A 23,840-nucleotide genomic window follows, 5' to 3' on the forward strand; every position below is an offset into this window, starting at 1 on the left:
TCCATCTCAGGGCCTTATGCTACAATATCACTTAAGGCAGGGTTGGACATGATTGCGCACAGCCCAGCTACAGACATACTGTATCCTCAGCAGTTGCTCAGGCAATACACACACGGCCTAAATACAAGTTTTTAGCGATTGCCTGGAGTTTAAACTGAGATTTTTCGCAAGAGAGGTGGAAAGCAGTGTCGGGGCCCTTTCATCTGTCTTTTCCCCTTGAAAAGCAACGCTTCAAACTTTATTTAAGTGTGTGTATGCGATGTAAGCCTTGTAGTAACCTAGAACGGCGCCACACACACACAGACGTGCGCGGATGTGTTACATCGGCTGCTACAAAAGAACAAAGGCCCTCTGTGAAGTTACCACATAAAAGGGGCTCTTTTCTCTCTCCGCCACTGTATCAACTTCTACACCAGGACTTCAAGCCTACATTACCACATTAAAGTCCGCCATGCAGATATCTGACAGAAGGATCCGCACATCCCTCATGCCGTGTTCTCTCCTTTGTGCTGTCTGCCGCTGTATATTCCTCCAGCACCGCCACTGGTTGAAGCTATCAGCACGCTGCCGCCGGAAACTCGGAGGACGCTCGGAAGTGGCCTATGAATATTTATCTGTCAGAAGCTGGGCCTTTGCAAGGCTTTATATTGGGTTATGTATAAGGAGGGTTTCAGGAAAAAGACCAGCGATGGGTATGTAGTACGGGTGGCCAGGGTCAGCCATGAGGCAAGGCAGGGATTTTGTCAGAAACAGATCAGTTTCTTAAAGAATACTTCCAGTGAAAAAAACAGAATTTGTCAGGTTCCAGGCTCTGCCTTAAAGAGACCCTGAACAGAGGTGAAAAAAGGAAATCTGGACTTACATGATGCTCCCTCCAGCCCCCCGTAGCCCGGGAGGTCCCTCGGTGTCCTCTGGGTCCTGCTGGCGGCTTCAGTAATATGCACGACTTCAGCCAAAGTCGCACTTGCGCTGTCCAGGCAGCTGGCGCATCATCACACCCTTCGATGTAAGGATCCTGTGCATGCGCAGTACTCGAAAGACTGAACAGGGTATGCACAGGACCATTACGGTGATAATCGCAATGACGTGCCGGGTGCCTGCGCATGCGCGACTTTATTGCAAAGGGAGAAAAAGAGGTGTGTGCATCTGACCAGTTTCACCTGACTTATATACTGGCTGCCTCAAGTCTATTGACTAATTCAAATTTGAATATTAACTGACTCTCGTCTAATTAAAATGGCAAAGCATTGCAAACTGCAATCGCCTACCAGATTTTGCAGGATCTAAGGCTGACTCCCTGACATTCCTGCAGGAGTTGGCCCACGCAAATACTTGCATCTCAATAGGGGCGCTGCGTGTAGGCCTCCTTGTACCCCCAGGAAATGATGGGCAGCGCAAGCACCCCCACAAAGCACCCACTGCCCGGGAGTGCCGCAACTGTCCCCCCACAGGGGGGGGGGGGGGGCGAGAACGCATGAACGGTATACTCCCCAGACGCGGCCTACGCCCGGAGAGAACCATCCATGCTGCCCCCCAAAGGATAGATGCCCTAATCTTGCGAATATTGCTTACCTGTGGTGCATATGCGTATCCTGGGAGCAAACACACCAAAAGGGGCGAGGGGGGGGGAGCACAGACACCCCCCCCGGTGTAACACTACTGCCGGGGGACCCATCCGCGCCCCCCACACACAACACCCCCAAGAAGAAAGAACACACTGCATTGCAAAGGGAGAAAAAGAGGTGTGTGCATCTGACCAGTTTCACCTGACTTATATACTGGCTGCCTCAAGTCTATTGACTCATTCAAATTTGCAGTTTGCTACGCTTTGCCATTTTAATTAGACGAGAGTCAGTTAATATTCAAATCTACTGTGAAGACTGCATTACAAAATGCCTTTTTCTTCCAGAGCTGCACCAAGAAGAATACTATGCAAACAAGTACTTGTTACTAAGACTGTCAGCAGCTCTGGGGAACTCAGGTGTGAGCACAGCCCTGCTGTGTTTCCCCTTCATTAGCAATGTCAGCTGTCCTCATTATTATCTGTATCCAAACTGCTCCTAAACAATCCCTTTGTTGATCGGGAGCAGATCGGACATGTTGGAAATAATCGGCAGATCCTGTCAAGTCATACAGGGAATTACATTATGTGTACCCAGCATGATGTCCTACCGTATTAGTATACTGTATTGTGTGTGGCTGAGGGAGACCTTTCAGGAATCCCCCCTTGAAATTCCTGGGTTTGCCCCTGCGCCTCACCCTCTTTATTCCCTAGACCTAGCACTATTCCTTTTTCATCACCATGAAGACTGGGGTCACGGTTTTCCAGATAGTGATACAGTAGAGTCTTGGTTATCTAACACCGACCAGGTTTGGCTGATGCTGGATAAGTGTGTTTTCTGGTTGCTTGTGACTCAATGTTAATAGGCCTAGTTAATACAGTACTATATACCCCACTCTAACCCTGACAGGTGTGCCCAACTGGGGCTCTTTTCTCCAGTCAATGGACAGCATAGGTCCCAGAAGCCCACTCCGAACTTCCAGGCCCTTTTGGGCAGGACATGCTCCTCCATTCTGAGTTCTTGTGTGCCCTATTCACTACGTTCTCTTGCTCCCCTGGCTTGTATCAATGCACATTTCCCTATGCTATGTAAATATGTCTCATGTTCTACTCTGCCTCATGTCTCATGTACTACTGCCCTAGCCATGTGTATCACAACCAATTCCGGATACGTCAGCCGGCATACTTGGCGAATAAAGAGGATTCTGATTCTATATACTGTACATACCATGAACTCTGTATTAACCCATTAGCAGCTTCAATAAAGTCATCTCGTTTGAGAGAAGTGCACTGCTTCTGACCTCGGTCGGCAGAACTCATTGTGCTCTAAATTCTTGGACGCTTTGTTCTCTCTACACTAGCAGAAAATATAGAAACTGAAAGCAGAAGTCCTCTGTTATTGTCTCACACTGCCCATAGTGACAAGTGGCCATAAATACACATTACAGCAGTACTAATTAGAAGCCAGAAAATGTAACAAAAAGAAATAAAAAAGTGCTAAAATAAATTGTTATGGAACAATTGCAAGCCTCTAAATAAGTTGGCTGCTAAAGGGTTAAATGTTAAAATGCAATCATTAAAAGTATATTAACCTTGGGGGAGCTGTTGGACCCAGTCTTTAAAGTGAACCCGAGGTGGGGTTTTGACAATGCTATCCGCATACAGAGGCTGGGTCTGCCTATACTGCCCAACCTCTGTTGCTATCCAGATCCCCCCTAAGCCCCCTGCCCCCCTGCGCTCTGCTATCCCCCATAAATCACAGCCGTGCTGTCGACATGCGGCGTGTCACAGTGGGCTGTGTTTACCTATGTACTGTCAGTCTCGGCGCTCCCCCCACCTCCTACATAGCTCCGGTCCCCGCCCACGTCCTTTCCCTCCCCACTGATTGGAGGGAAGGGACGCGGGCGGGGACCGGAGCTATGCAGGAGGCGGGGGAAGCGCCGAGACTGACAGTACAAAGGTAAACACAGCCCGCACAGCGCGGCTGGGATTTATGGGGAATAGCAGAGCATAGGGGGGGGGGGGGGGCTTAGGGGGGATCTGGATAGCAACAAAGGCTGGGCTGTATAGGCAGACTCAGCCTCTGTATGCGGATAGCATTGTCAGAACCCCACCTCGGGTTCTCTTTAAGCACAACAAAGCTCACAAACAACCTAAGAAGTTGGCCTTCATCACTGCGAGTACTGCTGGCAATTTGTGTTGGTTGGTTGAGACTGCTGGCTAGTTGAGTTTAGGATAATCGGAACTCTACTGTACCCTACAAGCAGCTGTTGGGGAGTATGTGGCACCTCCAGTAATTGAACAGGCGTTCCAACATTTCAGCATACCCATCAAAATAGCATACAAATGTTACTGAGCATGCGCAAAATAATGCAGCCCATAAATTAACCCCATACAGTCCTGGCCAAAAGTTTTGAGACTGTCAAAAATATTGGAAATGAGAAAAGTTGGTGCTTAAGTTTTTATAATAGCAATTTGCATATACTCCAGAAAGTTATGAAGAGTGTTCAGATGAATTGCATAGTCCTTCTTTGCCATGAAAATTAACTGAATCCCAAAAAAACCTTTCCACTGCATTTCATTGCTGTCATTGAAGGTCCTGCTGAGATCATTTCAGTAATCGTCTTGTTAACTCAGGTGAGAATGTTGACGAGCACAAGGCTGGAGATCATTATGTTAGGCTGATTAGGTTAGAATGGCAGACTTGACATGTTAAAAGAAGGGTGATGCTTGAAACCATTGATCTTCCATTGTTAACCATGGTGACCAGCAAAGAAACGCATGCAGCCATCATTGCGTTGCATAAAAATGGCTTCACATGCAAGGATATTGTGGCTACCAAGATTGCACCTAAATCAACAATTTATAGGATCATCAAGAACTTCAAGGAAAGAGGTTCAATTCTTGCGTCCAAGAAAGTCCAGCAAGCGCCAGGATCGTCTCCTAAAGAGGATTCAGCTGCGGGATCGGAGTGCAACCAGTGCAGAGGTTGCTCAGGAATGGCAGCAGGCAGGTGTGAGCACATCTGCATGCACAGTGAGGTGAAGACTTTTGGAAGATGGCCTGGTGTCAAGAAAGGCAGCAAAGCAGCCACTTCTCTCCCAAAAATACATCAGGCACAGATTGATCTTCTGCAGAAAGTATGGTGACTGGACTGCTGAGGACTGGGGCAAAGTCATATTCTCCGATGAAGCCCCTTTCCGATTGTCTGGGGCATCTGGAAAAAGGCTTGTCAGGAGTAGAAAATGGTGAGTGCTACCATCAGTCCTGTGTCATGCCAACAGTAAAGCATCCTGACACCATTCATGTGTGGGGTTCCTTCTCATCCAAGGGAGTGGGCTCACTCACATTTTGGAAAAAAACACAGCCATGAATAAAGAATGGAACCAAAACACCCTCCAACAGCAACTTCTTCCAACAATCCAACAACAGTTTGGTGAAGAACAATGCATTTTCCAGCACGATGGAGCATCGTGTCATGAGGCAAAAGCGATAACTAAGTGGCTCGGGGACCAAACATTTAAATTTTGGGTCCATGGCCTGGAAACTCCCCAGATCTTAATCCCATTGAGAACTTGTGGTCATTCCTCAAGAGGCAGGTGAACAAACCAAAACCAACTAATTCTGAGAAAGAAAGTGATTATGAAAGAATGGGTTGCTATCAGTCAGGATTTGGCCCAGAAGTTGATTGAGAGCATGCCAGTCGAATTGCGGAAGTCCTGAAAAAGAAGAGCCAACACTGCAAATACAGACTCTTTGCATAAATCTCATGTAATTGTCAATAAAAGCCCACCAGCAGCACTAACCACCTTGCAACCCAAGTTACCAGCCCAAAGTCCAGTGAGCAGGCGAGGGTCCTGGTGTGCAATGTCCACAATCGAAGAGGACAGAGTTAAGGTAGCCATACATCTGTCGACTTGGCGGCCGATCGAGCATCCGATTTGATTATTATAATCGAATCGGATCAAAATCGGAGCCGCCAAGTGCACGCCCGATCAACGATGCGACCAATTTCAGGCCGAAATTGGTCACATTAATCGGTTGGACAAGCTGCAAGATGTAGGGCCGACTTGCTCGATCGGGTCCGCAGCGGTAATGGTGAGCGATATGGGGACGAGTGATGAATGTAAAAATCCTGCAATGTTCCTCCAATGTATAAGTGTGCATTTATACATTAGCTGTCCTGGGTCGCGGTGCCCATCCGTCTTCCACCGCTCTTCTATTAGCCGCGTACATGCTGCTGGTACATAGCACGCCGGCAAATGACATCACAAATGCGTCATTCAGGCACCGGGCACCACAACAAAGGACAGGTCATGTTTAAATGCACACTCACAGCAAATGTATACATTATGGGAACAGCGGCGAGGAAGCGGCCGCAGCAGGTTCGGCCGATTCCTGAAAGGTTTCATGCTGAAATTGATCCGGAATGGGCCTGTGGTGTGTGGGCAGCCGACAGATCTCTCTAATCAGATTCGATTAGCGAGGGATTTGTCTCTTGGTCGAATCTGCCCATCATCGTCTGATGTATGGATACCTTAAAAATAAAAAGTTGTCCGGTGCTTGGAACTTCAGGAGCCATATGTGGAGTGGGCTGAAGTGCCCTACATAATTATAGGAGTCTGAATCCTCTCTGTATGACCCTTGTGCACGCCGTATGATGCCAATTCTACTCTTCTATACAATATCATAGTCCTAAAAACCCTTTAGCAGACAATGTGAGATGTCAACACAGACAATTCAGCGGGGAGCCCCTGTAAGTGAACTTTTCTGATGCAAAGCGTTGTAACGAGCAGCTTGTTTGCGGTAATGAAATGAATTGCGATTGATCGCATGGCTGCAGAGGGAGAGTAGTACAAGTGTATTAGCATGTTCCGGTAATGCTTGCGCTGCTTATGCAGGACCTGCGACAAAGCTGCTGGGAGGCGACCTCCGACCCCAGACTAGGATTCAATGCATGTCAATGAGACGGGGAAGTCAGCCAGGCCCTCCCCTCCGAGGGCTCACATTATCCGCAGAGCCACTCGAGGAGAACTAACAGAGCGGAGGAGAGCGGACACTGGAAGAGAGGCAGAATATTAATCAGGGAAATAAATGAGGCGGATGCACCTTCTCACCGGGAGGAGCAGCCACAGCGCTACGGAGAGGTCTGTTCCATTGTCAGGTATGTAGCGGCCTTCCTGCCAGATCCCATCTATATTCCTGTCCGGCCCATCAGTGCTCACATGTATCACCCACATGCCTGCCTGTCAGGTTCTCACTAGGCAGGACTGTATAGAGCACGGCAGAGCCAGGTTAAAGAGAACCTCCATCCACAGAAACAGGACAATGATTGTTTTTCATGGTGCGTGCCGAGATCCTGAAAGTACGAATGTGAAATTGCTGTATGAGTGTGCTCCCTCCACCTCCCCGACACTCATTTCTGCCTCTGTTCATTTAGTAAAGATTAAAGTGACACTGAAGCTAAAATATATATATATATATATATATATATATATATATATATATATATATATATATATATATATATATATATATATATATATATAATGAATTGTATGTGTAGTAAGATGATTAATAGAACATTAGTGGTAAAGAAAAGAGTCCCATATTTTTAGTTATGTAGCTTTTCTTTTTATAACATTGCATCATTCTGTGATATTTGCAATTACAAGCCAAACATTGTATTTTACACTATGAAACAGAGCATAGCTAATGACCCTTTGAACTTTCCTACAGTAAAACCTTATCTGAAGCTGCCTCTCAGTGTTTCTTTGATGTATAATAATAAGACTGTCTCCAGCTCAGAGAAGCTCTTTTGCATAGATATCAACTGAAGTTTCTTAACTCTTCCTGTACTGGAAACAATATGAGACTCTCTTCTTCACTACTTATGTTTTATTACTTAGCTGTAGTACACATACTATTCATTATATCATAAGTTTATTTTAACTTCAGATTTCCTTCAAGGCTCAGAGAGACCCACTGAGTGTTATTTCTTATGTAATCGGAACCCGAGGTGTGAGAACTATGGAAGCTGCCATATTTATTCCCTTTTAAACAATACCAGTTGCCTGGCAGTCCTGCTGATCTTTCTGGTCTGTAGGGTCTTTTAAATCACACACCTGAAACAAGCATGCAGCTAATCTAGTCAGATTTGTAATAGACATCAGATCTGCATGCTTGTTCAGGGTCTATGGCTTAATGAATTAGAGGCAGAGGCTCAGCAGGACAGCCAGGCAGTGTGCAATATTTAACCACTTCCCTACCCTGGTCATTTTCACAGTTCAGCTCAGCTCTGATTACTTTGGCAATCATTTTAGTAATAATTAACACAACTAAATGATCTATATATTGTTTTTTATTCAGGACAAATTAGGCTTTTTTTGTGGCTGATATTTGTTTTTATTAATTACCTTATTCTCTATGTATTTTAAAAGGAAAGTAATAAAAAATACAGAATTTATCCACTTTCATACATCATAGCTTTAATGTAAATATCTTGTAATGTACAATAAACCCACACATTTTATTTGTCTATCTTTCCTGTTTATTTAAATGGTTCATTTATGTATTAGTAACACATTGTATATACCCTACTCTCTTGTTACATCTGTCTGTTCCTGGAATGTTTGTTTTACACTTCTTTACACATTAATACTGCCATTGAATTCCCTGTAAGGAAGAGAGGGGTTTGCTGTCACTCCTTTAAGGTGCGTACACACGCACTACTAAATGCAACGACGGGTCTGCCGGACCCTCCCGCTGCGCGGTCTTTAGTCGACAGTATGCGCGTGTGTATGCGCTGTCGGTGGACTGATAAGGCTGTTTCTGAACGATCCGGATCGTTCAGAAACAGCCTTATCAGTCCGCCGACAGCGCGTACACATGCGCATACTGTCGGCTAAAGACCGCCCAGAGGGAGGGTCCGGCGGACCCGTCGTTGCATTTAGTAGTGCGTGTGTACGCACCTTATCAACTGTATAGCATTGTTATCAGCTCAGAGATAATCTAGGATTTTGTAGGGAGGGGAGTGCAGAGACTTATTTTCATGTCATGGGGCAGGAAGTGGTTAAAGGAAATAAACATGTCAGCCTCCATATCCCTCTCACCTCGGGTTCTTGCTTTCTCACTCCTGCTGTGTTTGTAAGTATACAGAAGTAAAGCACAAGTCAGTTGGGAGGGAGAGGGGAAAAAGTACACTCCCATATAGATGTTTTCTGAATTCTGCTAAAAATGTGCACTTGAGATTTTAAGGCTAATCATCAAGAACCAAAATAGAATTTAAGGTGCCCACACATCTACCGCTTTTGCAGCCTTAAAGGATACCTGAGGCAGGAGGAAAAACCGAGTAGTCTGGTTCAGAATGACTTAACTGATAGAAATGGGAACCTAACGTGAGAGTAAAGCCTGAGACACACAACCAATTATGATTGGCCAATCACTGACCGATATGACAACCTCCATGTAGTATGAGGGGTTACCTACACAATCTGCTTATAGTATCCAATATCTGTAGACCCTCATGCTCCATGTAGGTAGTTAAATTGGCCAGTGATTGTCCAGTCATAATTGAAAGTGTATACCAGGTACAAAGCCTGGTACACCCAACCAATTATGGACTGGCCAATATTACAATTTGCATGTATATGAGCTTTACCTACACAAGATGTTCGTAGTATTTAAAACCTGTTGGCCCTGATACTATGTGGAGGTGGTAAAATTGGTCAATCATTGGCCAATCAAAATTGAGTGACTGGCCAATGGTACACACTTTCAATTATGATTGGCCAATCACTGATCAATTTTACCACCTCCATGTAGTATGACGTTTTACCTACACAATCTGCTCATAATATGGAATATCTGCTGACCCTCATACTATATGTTGGTGGTAAAATCGGTCAGTGATTGGCCAATTATACTTGAAAGTGTGTGTATCTGGCTTGAATATGGAGACCGACATCTTCATTCTCTAATAAACAATTCCAGTTGTCTGACTTCTGTGCTAATGCTCCATCTCTAAAGCCAGGTACTCACTTTCAATTAGGATTGGCCAATCACTGACCAATGTTACCACCTCCATGTAGCATGAGGGATTACCTACAGTCTACTCATAGTATTCAGTATCTGTTTACCCTCATTGTACATGGAGGTCGTAAAATTGGTCAGTGTTTGGCCAATCATAATTTAAAGTGTGTACTAGGCTTAAAACTTTATGATAAACCTGTGAGGATTAAAAAAACAAAAACAACGAATACTTACCTTGGGTGGGGGAAGCCAGTGGATCCTAACGAGGCTTCCCCCATCCTCCTCTCCCAGGCCATTCCAGGACTGATACTCACAAAGCCATCACGTGCGCTGTCACTCTGCGCCTACACAGGAGCACGGACCCACATGGGCTTTGGTGGTCCGTGCTATTGTGCATGCGTGACCCGTCTATGGTTTTTCGGGGGACGCAGCACTGGAAAAAGGAGTTGGAGAAGGACGGAGTAAGCCTCTAGATTATCCAAAGGCCTCCTTCTATTGAGGTGAGTACCCCTTTGGAACACTTTTTTTTTTTGCTACAGGAAAACTTTTAAAGGACAACTGAAGTAAGAAGGATATGAAGGCTGCCATATTTATTTCCTGTTAAAGGGGAATTGAAGAGAGAGCTATATGGAGGCTGTTATGTTTATTTCCTTTTAATCAATACCAGTTGCCTGGCAGCCCTGCTGGTCTATTTCTCTGCAGTAGTATCTGAATAAAACCAGAAACAAGCATGCAGCTAGTCTTGTCAGATCAGACTTTAAAGTCTGAACCACTGAAACACCTGATCTGCTGAATGCTTGTTCAGGGGCTATGGTTAATAGTATTAGAGGTAGAGGATCAGCAGGGCTGCCAGGTAACTGGTATTGCTTAAAAGGAAATAAACAGGACAGCCTCCATATACCTCTCTCTTCAGTTCCCCTTTAAAGTGAACCAGAGACGAAGCACCCTCATGCATTTTACCAAATATATCAGTGGGAACATTAGAGAAAACACCTACCATGCTTTATGTTTCATTCTGCACTGCACAGCTTGTTTCTTATCAGACCTGATAAAATCCCCAGTCTGGCTTTGATTTAATGACTCAGCTATAATGATTCCTGAGCAGAGCCAGCAGGGGACAGACTTGGACTTGAAAAGACATGAGAGAACACAGACTGAGCTATAAATATTCCCGAGCAAAGCTAGACTGAATGCTCAGTCGGGGATTTTATCAGGGCTGATTGGAAGCAAGCTGTGCAGTGCAGAATGAAACAGAAAGCAAGGTAGGTGTTTTCTCTAATGTTTCTACTGATATATATGGTAAAATACATGAGGGTGCTTCATCTCTGGTTCCCTTTAAGCAATACCAGTTGCCTGGCTGACCTGCTGATCCTCTGCCTCTAATACTTAAGCCACAGACCCTGAACAAGCATGCAGCAGATCAGGTGTTTCTGACATTATTGTCAGATCTGACAAGATTAGCTACATGCTTGTTTCTGGTAGTATTCATACACCACTGCAGCCAGATAGATCAGCAGGGCCGCCAGGCAACTAGTATTGCCAGGAAACAAATATGGCAGCCTCCATATTCTTCTCACTTCAGTTGTCCTTTAAGTCACTGACTCAGAATGAGCATGCAGATCAGATGCTTAGGCTCTGGTCTGACTCCACTGGCTGCATACTTATAGGTGTGTGACTCAAAAACAACTAAAGCCAAAACCTCAGCATGACAGCCAGGCTAACTGTCAACTGGCATGAAGATGGCAGTCTTCGTATACCTCTCACTTCAAGTTACCTTTAGGAAGCCAGCCTTGTACGTATATAACATGGAAGGAAGAAATTAACAGATTTCTTATTTCTTAAGCTGCACACCCACCAGAAGATGGACCAGGGAACCTACAGCGGCACGACCCAACGAACAAGCATTCCCCGATCCATCTTCTACCGCGGGAACACGTGGCAGCACATGACGGGAGAGAACAATAATTCAAGAAGAGATTTGTAAAGAGAAATAACAGAGAGTTCCAGGAGCCCAATCTTGCGCAATACGGTTGGGTCACCAGGATAATTGATAAGACAACAAGGAGTATACTCACAGAGGTGGGTTGCTGATTGAGGCAACCACTCATCTGCACATGAGGGGAGATTACCGCCCCCACTTGGCCTTGGATAATCATGGTCGCTGCTCCAAAAACAGGACTTTTTTTGGACCAAGGTAGACCTTGGTTCTCTCCCCCCAAGCTAGGGGTTTAGGCTAAATACTAGATGGACTGGAGGTGCCCATAGATGAGATAACCAAGGATTAAAGTATCCCAATAGTAATCTGGACAGTGTCCTACCTTAGATGTTTCTTATCTAGACAAAGACAATTGTAGTTCAGGATAAAGTGCAATCAATTTTACTTTGCACTTGACAACGCGTTTCTCGGCAAAAGTCGCTTCCTCAGGTCAATAAACGTGCCTGATGAATAAAAGTGTTAGGTTCCGGGCGCCGTATAATCCTAGGCTTTTGCCGAGAAACGTGTTGTCAAGTGCGAAATGCAATCGATTGAACTTTATCCTGAAGTACAATTGTCTTTGTCTAGAATAAGAAACACTTAAGGTAGGACACTATCCAGATTATTATTGGGCTACTGTAATCCTTGGTTATCTCCTCTATAGGCGCCTCCAGTCCATCTTATAATTCAAACGTAATTTGCGCAGGATTCATCGGGTATCTTAAAGATGTGATCCGCCGTGACGGTCGTGATCGACGTGCATCGCAAGAGAAACGTGCAAATGTACTCACTGTGCAAAACCACGGAAACAATCGCTAGACACAGAAAATGTTGCAGGAAAAATCGGTGAAAAAATCGTGTCATGGGTCGTAGCTTTACAATCTCAGGCTCTGAGTGAGGCTCTGATTTTGTAGTCGACAGAAAGCAGGAAAACCCAAGACTGCAATTCAACAAAATTCAGGAACCGATCAGATAAAAGATTTGTTTTTAATTCTCGTTTTTTTAAACCCTCGCTGTGATTAATCGGAACCCCGTCACTTCATATTTTAGGCTAAGTGTTCTGAGGCAACGCAGGTGAACGCGCTGGCATTAAGCGCGCAGAGCCCTGGCAGCCTCAGGTGGAATAAAACACAATTTGTGGATCACCGCTAGCTAATCTGAGTTAATAAGCAGCCGCGTGTGTGCTGCCGGTGATTAGGGAGATGGAGGGTCCCCGGGGACGCTCTTGGGAAGGGGTTTAACAATGCAGCTCTCAATAAACTCAAAGACCGTGTATGGGTCTTGATCAGCGTTAACATGGATGACATCTTGATAAAATTCCTCCAGCTCCTCGGCGTTGGCGTGATACATGTCTAACCTCGCCTGAACCTTCTCCTCCCCGTCCTTTGGGTTCTGCTGAAGGCGCTGGTGGATGTCCACTCGCGGAGCCGGCTTGTAGAGGCCGTGATACCTGTCCAAACATAGAATGTCCACATGTCACGTGCAAAGGAATGACAATTTTTTTTTTAAATAAAGCAGAAGTATAATGCTTTTTAGTCTACTGAAGAGAAAAAAAGTGCCCCTAGGGGGTACTTATCATGGGAGGGGGAAGCACGAGATCAGGCGTACGTTAAAAAAGGGCGCAGGGTTTTAAACGATAATCATGAATAACGTTTAAAAAAAATGTGTGCTATATTTCGTTTAAAAATAATGTTTTATAAAGTTATAAATCATTAAATAATGTGTATGAAATTGGCAATTTTAAAAACGTTAATTTTCCCTGTTTAAAAAGTGAAATTTATAATAACGTTTTATAAAACATTAATAAGAATTTTACTAAAGCTATACCTAACCCTACTCTCACACAGAACCCTCCCTGTACCTATCCCTAACCCCTAGACCCCCCTGTTGGTGCCTAAACCTAAGACCCCCCTGTTGGTGCCTAAACCTAAGACCCCCCTGTTGGTGCCTAAACCTAAGACCCCCCTGTTGGTGCCTAAACCTAAGACCCCCCTGGTGGTGCCTAAACCTAAGACCCCCCTGTTGGTGCCTAAACCTAAGACCCTCCTTGTGATGCCTAAACCTAAGACCCCCCAGTGATAAGCATTCATAACGTTTTTTAAAAAATATGGTGCGTTTTTTCGTTTCAAAATGTTTAAAAAAAATTTTTACGGTTTTTCGTTTAAAAGTAATGTTTTAAAAAATATTGTACTGTTTTTCGTTTAAAAATAATGTTTAAAAAATGATAAATCATTAAATAATGGGTAATCATGAGAAGCAGTTATAAAACATTAAAAGTCTCCGGGCGCCGCTTTTAAATCGTTATTTTTCTCCGGCGCCCTTTTTTCCTGTTGGGCGCCCATTAAACGATATTTATTATGGGAGTGAATGGCGGTGCTCTTTTTGTCCACCTGCCTCATGCGCCCAAATTTCCTGCTTCCCGAGATCATGGCCTCCTCACCAGAGGGGATCCAGCCCTGGGACCCTCGAAGATCTGCTTGTCAGGAGCCTCACACAGGCACAGTAGCTGCTTTCTGTTGGGCTCCAGTGGAAATAGCCAGGGCTGATCAGGGCCACTGTACTGCGCATGGGCGAGCCGTCTGCATCTGCACAGTACAGCGGACCCGATCGGTCTTTGCTATTTCTGCTGGAGCTCAAGGCGGCTGGGATGGTTTTTATTTGTTTCCAGGGGTCCTAGCAGTGGAAGAGGTCTGCGAGAGATGATGGGGGAAGCCTGTTTAGGATCAAGAGGCTTCCCTCTCTCGAGGTGAGTACCCCTGGGGAGGTTCTTATTCTTAAAGGTTTACTTTAAAGAGGAACATTACCGAAAGATAGTAGTACGGGGTAAAAAAATCAATGCAGTGAGAAGTTAAAACTAGTAAATAGCTCAAGAAATTATTGAATCTTCTCACTGAAATTCATTCATGTTCCAGCTGAGCGGTCTGGACGAGCTCAGCTCGTCCAGTACCGCCGGAGGCTGCCGCTCAGGCCCTGCTGGGCCGATTTGGCTCAAATAAAAAGCAGCACACGCAGCCGGCACTTTGCCAGCCGCGTGTGCTGCCTGATCGCCGCTGCAGTGCGGCGATCCGCCGCATGCAGCGGCGAAAGAGGGTCCCCCCAGCCGCCTGAGCCCAGCGTAGCCGGAACAAAAAGTTCCGGCCAGCGCTAAGGGCTGGATCGGAGGCGGCTGACGTCAGGACGTCGGCTGACGTCCATGACGTCACTCCGCTCGTCGCCATGGCGACGAGGTAAGCGAAACACGGAAGGCCGCTCATTGCGGCCTTCCGTGTTATTTCTGGCCGCCGGAGGCGATCAGAAGATCGCCTCCGGAGCGCCCTCTAGTGGGCTTTCATGCAGCCAACTTTCAGTTGGCTGCATGAAATAGTTTTTTTTTTATTAAAAAAAAAAACCCCTCCCGCAGCCACCCTGGCGATCTTAATAGAACGCCAGGGTGGTTAATCCACCCTGAGCCTGCAGTCATCATCTTTACTATATTATATGGTCTCACCGCAATATTAGCCACACACACCCTGATAATCTATTCGAGAAAAGGTAAAGATTTCTCACGGGAAAGAGAGTATCGGCTACTAATTAGGGATGAGGTATAATCTTGAGTTCCTCTTTAAAATACACCCGAAGTGAGAGGCATATGGATGCTGCCATATTTATATCCTTTTAAACCATACCAGTTGCCTGGCTGCCCTGCTGATATTTTCTGGCATCAGTAGTGTCTGAATCACTCACCAGAAACAAGCATGCAGCTAATCCAGTCAAACTTGAGCCAAACATCTGATCTGCATGCTTGTTCAGGGTCTATGGTTAAAATTATTAGAGGCAGAGGATCAGCAGGACAGCCAGGCAATGTGCACTTTTTAAAAAGAAACAAAAAATGGCTCCCACCATATCACTCTCATTTCAGTTCTCTTTTGAAGGACAACTGAAGTGAAAAGAATATGGAGGATGCCATATTTATTTCATTTTAAACAATACCAGTTGCCTGGCAATCCTGCTGATCTATTTGGCTAAAGTAGTATCTGAAAAACACCAGAATCCAGCATGTGACTAATCTTGTCAGATCTGACAATAATGTCTGGAACACCTGATCTGCTGCATGCTTGTTCAGGGTCTATGGCTTAAAGTATTAGGGGCAGAGGATCAGCAGGACAGCCAGGCAACCGGTATCGCCAAAAAGAAAATAAATATGGCAGCCTCCATACCCCTCTTGATACAGTTGTCCTTTTAGGAGGTTAGTTAAAATATATTAAAGTGAGGCTCTGATCCATAGTGTAATATGCTATTTTTAGCTCGGGTTTCAGAAACTGGTTCCCATTTCATCTCAGTCAGCACTACTTCTCATCTGCTGCTCCTCTCTGCAAATCTCCACACTGGCTTCCATTTCATCTCATTACTACTCCTCATCTGCTGCTCCTCTCTGCAAATCTCCACTCTGGCTTCCATTTCATCTCATCACTACTCCTCATCTGCTGCTCCTCTCTGCAAATCTCCACACTGGCTTCCATTTCATCTCATTACTACTCCTCATCTGCTGCTCCTCTCTGCAAATCTCCACACTGGCTTCCATTTCATCTCATTACTACTACTCATCTGCTGCTCCTCTCTGCAAATCTCCACACTGGCTTCCATTTCATCTCATTACTACTCCTCATCTGCTGCTCCTCTCTGCAAATCTCCACACTGGCTTCCATTTCATCTCATTACTACTCCTCATCTGCTGCTCCTCTCTGCAATTCTCCACATTGGCTTCCATTTCATCTCAGTCAGCACTACTCCTCATCTGCTGCACCTCTCTGCAAATCTCCACACTGGCTTCCATTTCATCTCATTACTACTCCTCATCTGCTGCACCTCTCTGCAAATCTCCACACTGGCTTCAATTTCATCTAACCACTGCCCCTATTTTGCTGCTCCTCTATTACCTCTACTGGAAGTTATAAGTATATTAAATTCCTGTTTCTTACCCCGCTTAGTCGTGATTATAATTAGTATCTGACGTCCTGTTGTTGCACCTGCTTGTACCTGACCTCTCTTTGTCAACTGCCTGGCCTTGACATTCAGCCTGTTCACTGACTCTGCTTGTCTGCCGCTTGTCCTTGTCCTTCAGCCTGTTCACCGATTCTGCTTGTCTGTCACTTTTCCTTGCCCTTCAGCCTGTTCACCAGTTCTGCTTGTCTGTCGCTTGTTCTTGACCTTCAGCCTGTTCACCAGTTCTGCTTGTCTGTCGCTTGTTCTTGACCTTCAGCCTGTTCACCAGTTCTGCTTGTCTGTCGCTTGTCCTTGACCTTAAAGGGGAACTGAAGAGAGGTATATGGAGGCTGTCATGTTTATTTCCTTTTAGACAATACCAGTTGCCTGGCAGCCCTGCTGATCCTCTGCCTCTAATACTATTAGCCATAGCCCCTGAACAAGCATGCAGCAGATCAGGTGTTTCAGTGGTTCAGACTTATAAGTCTGATCTGACAAGACTAGCTGCATGCTTGTTTCTGGTTTTAATCAGATACTACTGCAGAGAAATAGACCAGCAGGGCTGCCAGGCAACTGGTATTGATTAAAAGGAAATAAACATGACAGCCTCCATATACCTCTCTCTTCAGTTCCCCTTTAAGCCTGTTAACCAACTCTGCTTGTCTGTCGCTTGTGCTTGCCCTTCAGCCTGTTCACTGACTCTGCTTGTCTGTCGCTTGTCCTTGCCCTTCAGCCTGTTCACTGACTCTGCTTGTCTGCCGCTTGTCCTTGCCCTTCAGCCTGTTCACTGACTCTGCTAGTCTGCCCCTTGTCCTTGCCCTTCAGCCTGTTCACTGACTCTGCTTGTCTGCCGCTTGTCCTTGCCCTTCAGCCTGTTCACTGACTCTGCTAGTCTGCCGCTTGTCCTTGCCGTTCAGCCTGTTCACTGATTCTGCTTGTCTGCCGCTTGTCCTTGCCCTTCAGCCTGTTCACTGGCTCTGCTTGTTTGCCGCTTGTCCTTGCCCTTCAGCCTGTTCACTGACTCTGCTAGTCTGCCGCTTGTCCTTGCCCTTCAGCCTGTTCACTGACTCTGCTTGTCTGCCGCTTGTCCTTGCCCTTCAGCCTGTTCACTGACTCTGCTAGTCTGCCGCTTGTCCTTGCCCTTCAGCCTGTTCACTGACTCTGCTTGTCTGCCGCTTGTCCTTGCCCTTCAGCCTGTTCACTGACTCTGCTAGTCTGCCGCTTGTCCTTGCCCTTCAGCCTGTTCACTGACTCTGCTTGTCTGCCGCTTGTCCTTGCCCTTCAGCCTGTTCACTGACTCTGCTTGTCTGCCGCTTGTCCCTTGCCCTTCAGCCTGTTCACTGACTCTGCTTGTCTGCCGCTTGTCCTTGCCCTTCAGCCTGTTCACTGACTCTGCTAGTCTGCCGCTTGTCCTTGCCCTTCAGCCTGTTCACTGACTTTGCTTGTCTGCCGCTTGTCCTTGCCGTTCAGCCTGTTCACTGACTCTGCTTGTCTGCCGCTTGTCCTTGCCCTTCAGCCTGTTCACTGACTCTGCTAGTCTGCCGCTTGTCCTTGCCCTTCAGCCTGTTCACTGACTCTGCTTGTCTGCCGCTTGTCCTTGCCCTTCAGCCTGTTCACTGACTCTGCTAGTCTGTCGCTTGTGCTTGCCCTTCAGCCTGTTCACTGACTCTGCTTGTCTGCCGCTTGTCCTTGCCCTTCAGCCTGTTCACTGACTCTGCTAGTCTGCCGCTTGTCCTTGCCCTTCAGCCTGTTCACTGACTCTGCTTGTCTGCCGCTTGTCCTTGCCCTTCAGCCTGTTCACTGACTCTGCTTGTCTGCCGCTTGTCCCTTGCCCTTCAGCCTGTTCACTGACTCTGCTTGTCTGCCGCTTGTCCTTGCCCTTCAGCCTGTTCACTGACTCTGCTAGTCTGCCGCTTGTCCTTGCCCTTCAGCCTGTTCACTGACTTTGCTTGTCTGCCGCTTGTCCTTGCCGTTCAGCCTGTTCACTGACTCTGCTTGTCTGCCGCTTGTCCTTGCCCTTCAGCCTGTTCACTGACTCTGCTAGTCTGCCGCTTGTCCTTGCCCTTCAGCCTGTTCACTGACTCTGCTTGTCTGCCGCTTGTCCTTGCCCTTCAGCCTGTTCACTGACTCTGCTTGTCTGCCGCTTGTCCTTGCCCTTCAGCCTGTTCACTGACTCTGCTTGTCTGCCGCTTGTCCTTGCCCTTCAGCCTGTTCACTGACTCTGCTAGTCTGCCGCTTGTCCTTGCCCTTCAGCCTGTTCACTGACTCTGCTTGTCTGCCGCTTGTCCTTGCCCTTCAGCCTGTTCACTGACTCTGCTTGTCTGCCGCTTGTCCTTGCCCTTCAGCCTGTTCACTGACTCTGCTTGTCTGCCGCTTGTCCTTGCCCTTCAGCCTGTTCACTGACTCTGCTAGTCTGCCACTGGTCCTTGCCCTTCAGCCTGTTCACTGGCTCTGCTTTTCTGCCGCTTGTCCTTGCCCTTCAGCCTGTTCACTGGCTCTGCTTTTCTGCCGCTTGTCCTTGCCCTTCAGCCTGTTCACTGGCTCTGCTTTTCTGCCGCTTGTCCTTGCCCTTCATCCAATACACAGAAAAAGAGCAGAGTCTCCGGGCACCTTCCGTCCAATCGTTTTATTGCAGTATACAAATCGTGCGCCTACATTACAGCCATACGACTGTTCCTCAAGTGATGGTGTGGTGGAGGTGGGGGGGCACCGAGCACCAGTTGGGGCCTGCGATGGCCGTTTCGCGTCTCAGTGGATGCTTGGTCACGCTATGCTCCAATGTCCACTGGCTCTGCTTGTCTGCCGCTTGTCCTTGCCTTTCAGCCTGTTCACCAATTCTGCTTGTTGGCCACCTCCCACACCTCGCACTATGGACTTAGTTGTTTTCGTTTGCCCACAAGGGGTAAAAGCCCATCATCCCAATCCGAGTGCTGTGGTGAAAACCTGTAGCCACTTGGACTCCATGCCAGCATCAACAGCTCACCTACCCGAAACACGTCCATACTAGTACTCCTCTGCTGCTCTGACTGAGCCTAGCCACAGCAAGGGTTACATGCTCTGTCCTCTTTGTGCGGCCCTTTTGTTTGTTCTTCCGGAATGGCTGTGCACAGCAGCCATGGCAAGAAGCTTTCTGAGCATGGGCAATTTGGATACATTTGTAACAAAGATGCCTAAAGTGCCCAGGATGCTCCCAGCCTTCAGCACATAACCGTGGGGGAGTGAGCTAACAGAGGACTTGTGGTGCAGAGCTGATGGGCCATGGAGATTATGGGGTCACTGGAGTACCCCTAGGTATGGCCAGATCTTATATTCATTTTAGTTCAGGTGTGCTTTAAGTGTGCTTAAAGAGAACCCGAGGTGTGTTTAAAGAATATCTTCATACAGAGGCTGGATCTGCCTATACAGCCCAGCCTCTGTTGCTATCCCAAACCCCACTAAGGTCCCCCTGCACTCTGCAATCCCTCATAAATCACAGCCGTGCTGTGAGGCTGTGTTTACATCTGTAGTGTCAGTCTCAGCTGCTCCCCCGCCTCCTGCATAGCTCCGGTCCCTGCCCCCGTCCCTTCCCTCCAATCAGCAGGGAGGGGAGGGAGTTCTGCAGGAGGCGGGGAGAGCAGCAGACTGACACTATAGAGATAAACACAGCCAGCTCTGACAAGCTGTTTGTCAGCAGCATGGCTGTGATTTATGAGGGATTGCAGAGTGCAGGGGGACCTTAGGGGGGTTTGGGATAGCAACAGAGGCTGGGCTGTATAGGCAGATCCAGCCACTGTATGCAGATAATATTCTTCAAACCCACCTCGGGTCCTCTTTAAAGGAAATTCTGGGGCTTTAATCAACATGGAATGTACTTGCATTATCATTTTTTGACTCATCGCTAGATCAAACCTCTGTACCCAGTGATGATAACACCTGTTCCCAGGGTAGGGATTCAAACGTTTTCCTTCCCTAAGCTAACAACACTCCACCCTCCATCAGGGGCGTAACAATATCAGGGGGTGGGAGGTGTGGAAGCTGGGGTGGGGGGGTGGGGGGGAGGGTTAGTTAGTCCTGAATGCAGCTAATGCAGAGTGGCAGGCTGCACTTCCTCTTCAATGTACAAGTGCTGTGCAGCTAGCTGTGCATGGTGATTGGCTGGCCGCAAAGCAATTGCAAAATGAAGAGAATGTGAAGAGGAACCTGTATGGTGGCTGGGAGCAGGTCATTTATAACACACTGCTGCTGCTCTGCTTCATGTACAGGACCAGGCCTCCCTGGCTCGCTTCACCCTCCCTCAACCATGATGGACCTGGGGAGGGGGGAAGGTGTTTGGGGGGGGCTGGCCCATTGTAGTTATGCCCCTGCCCTCCATATATGGGATCCCATGTGTATTAATTCCCCTCCAATTCTATACACATTCATTTCTTTAATATGTGCAACCAGGCCCAGATTTACCTCACAGGAGCCTATAGGTGCAGAAGTCATGGGACCCTAGACTTCGCCCTCCATGAATATACAAACCCCCACCAAACCACACTACAAGTATACTGGCTGGCCTAGCTATCACTTCTCTCTTACTTCCCCTGCCTGGTGTGGGTAGCTACAGGTGCCCCTTAGTAAGTAGCGAGAAGTACCGTAAATATTAAGTAGTTAGAGGTGTCCCCAAGTATAAGGTATTAAGTAGCTAGAGGTGTCCCTGACTGAAGGGTGATCTTGTCAGTGGAATGCCAAGAGCAGGGTGAGTAACCTCATTTACATTCCGCTTGGGACTCTGCATAGGGAAGCAGGGAGGGAGACACTTGGGGAGGAAAGTGAGCAGCCTTTCCATCATCAGGCGCCTGTAGGCACTTGCCTACAGTGCCTTATTGTACAACCATAACGGGTACCCCATGTACAAAAGCCCGTTCTTTCCATGTGCAACCTTACCTTATTAGGCAATGGCCCCTCCCCCTTCCCGCCCAAACAGGCTCCACATGCAGTAGCCTATGCTGCCTGCAAAAATACAGTTCAGACCGTATAGGGGGATAACTTGCAAATCAGTGATTATATTTCAGAAGCATTTTACTCTCAGTATACAGTAAGCACAGATTATAATGTACAGACTGAGGGTGACATACTATTATCTTAACCACTTCGGTACCAGCAGCCTCTGCCCCCTTAAGGACCAGAGGCTGCTGGTACACTAAAACGCTGCATACCAATGAATCGCCGCAAAAATCCACCGGTCGCTCCGCTCTGTCCACGCCACAGGCTGCTCTCTGCCGTCTCTATGACGGCAGAGCGCTGTGCGCCGGTCAGGAGCCGCTTTCATTGCCTCCTGACCCTGTCACTCAATGTAAGCCAATGGGATTGGCTTATTGTAATGACAGGGCCAGGAGCCAATGAAAACAGCTCCTGCCCAGCTCACAGTGCTCTGCCGTCATAGAGGCGGCAGGGCAGCACAATGCGGTGGGTAGAAAGCGGCGACAGCGGCGGGAACGGGTGGGGACATGCGGTGAATGGGACATAGAGCTTACGTCCGGTCAGAACCACAGCGCCACCCGCTCGACGTATATTTGTACTGCGTCGGTCCAAAATTGGTTAAAGGACGACTCCAGCAAAAAAAGTAAGCAGTAAAAATCTGGCAAAACTGACAGGTTTTGGACTAGTCCATCTCCTCATAGGGGATTCTCATGGTTTTCTTTGTTTTCAAAAGCATTCCTGAATGGCAAATTTAATTGCCAAAATAGCAGGTCTGTGAAGTCGGAGCAATTTTTGGGTACCTGGAGTCGGAGTTGGAGTCGGTGGTTTCATAAACTGAGGAGATGGAGTTGGAGTCGGATAATTTTTGTACTGACTCCACAGCCCTGCAAAATAGTAAGATACCAGCCAGCCTCACTACTCAGTTGCACACTATTTTGGCAGTTAGACTTCGCAACTGATGTTTAGGAAATGCTTTTGAAAACAAAGAAAACTAAGTGAATCCCTCATTAGAAGATGGACTAGTCCAAAACCTATCGGTTTGTGTTTTGTTTTTTATTAAAAAGGGTATGATATCAATCATGTTTGTATATTTTATCATTGGTCAGGGTTCTGTTTACTTTTCACACACTTAAATATTAGTTCACTAACAACTAAACCCATAAATACAGTATGTAAAATGTGTTAAAATTGAAGCAGCATTATCATTTCCTTTTACTGTCACTGGGGATGATATCCTCGCCTCCTAGGCTATCGCTGCTGCAATTTTCACCAATAATATCCCGGAAGAGGATCGCGGCAGGTACGTTAATCCGCGGCTCATCGGCCAGACTGCGCTTATGTCAGGCCTTGTACAAACTTATTATAATCAGTGCAAATGTTGTTGTGCGGATCGATGTGATGAGACCGTCTCAAAACAATAACTGTCAACCAACCTCTCTCCAGAGACCGGATCTGTCATCCGCAGCGACAGACGCTCCACGGCAACATCGTCTGGGATATCCAGGAAGAAAACCCTGCCGGGAGACACATGAAGGGATGTGATTAGTGCGCTGAGATCTGTATGCTGGAAAACACAGGGCTGCAGGAATAAATGGGAGCCTAATGCTGGGGATGGGAGAGAATTATTTCTGCTGGAAAACTACAAGTGGCAGCGAGAGATGAAGACGCCAACAGCACAGCGCTCTCCCTTCCAATATCCAGGAGACGAGGGACACTCAGTGCAGGGGGATTATTCATTAACGTGAACCCGAGGTGAGAGTGATATGGCGGCTGCCATATTTGTTTCCTATTAAACAATACCCGTTGCCTGGCAGTCCTGCTGTTCTATTTGGCTGTAGTTATGTCTGAATCGCACCAGAAACAAGCATGCAGCTAATCTTGCCAGATCTGACAATAATTTTAGAAACACCTGATTTACTCCATGCTTGTTCAGGGTCTATGGCTAATGCTAGATACACACAATGCAATTTTCTGACAAATTTACTATCAGATCGATTCATTCCAACATGTCTGATCTGATTTTCGATCCTTTTTTTTCATAGAAGTGATTCGAAAATCAAAAGAAAAATTGATCTGAAATCAGATCGGACATGTTTCAAATAATCGATCTGACAGTAAATCTGTCAGAAAATTGCATCGTGTGTACCTAGTATAAAAGTACTATGCTAGGTACACTCGATGCAATTTTCTGACAGATTTACTGCCAGATCGATTATTTCAAACATGTCTGATCTGATTTCCGGGCAAATTTTTCTAACGATTTTTCATAGAAGTGAACGGAAAATCGATCGGAAATCAGATCGGCGATGTTGGAAACAATGAATCTGACAGTAAATCTGTCAGAAAATTGCATCGTGTGTACCTTGAATA

General features: G+C 46.7%; 1 protein-coding gene across 1 annotated transcript in view; it reads right to left on the reverse strand.

Moving 5' to 3' along the window:
• Window positions 1-12,540: 12,540 nt before the first annotated feature.
• Window positions 12,541-23,840, reverse strand: part of AK8 (adenylate kinase 8) — a 191,367-nt gene continuing 180,067 nt past the window's right edge. Inside the window, exons 12-13 of the mRNA XM_068248926.1 lie at window positions 22,904-22,984; window positions 12,541-13,017 (exon numbers count right to left, since the gene is read on the reverse strand). Coding sequence (XP_068105027.1) covers window positions 12,762-13,017; window positions 22,904-22,984 — 337 coding nt within the window. The 3' untranslated portion in view covers window positions 12,541-12,761. The remainder of the gene's footprint in view (window positions 13,018-22,903; window positions 22,985-23,840) is intronic.

The sequence above is a fragment of the Hyperolius riggenbachi genome, chromosome 8, assembly GCF_040937935.1.
Source record: "Hyperolius riggenbachi isolate aHypRig1 chromosome 8, aHypRig1.pri, whole genome shotgun sequence".
NCBI classification, from domain to species: domain Eukaryota; kingdom Metazoa; phylum Chordata; class Amphibia; order Anura; family Hyperoliidae; genus Hyperolius; species Hyperolius riggenbachi.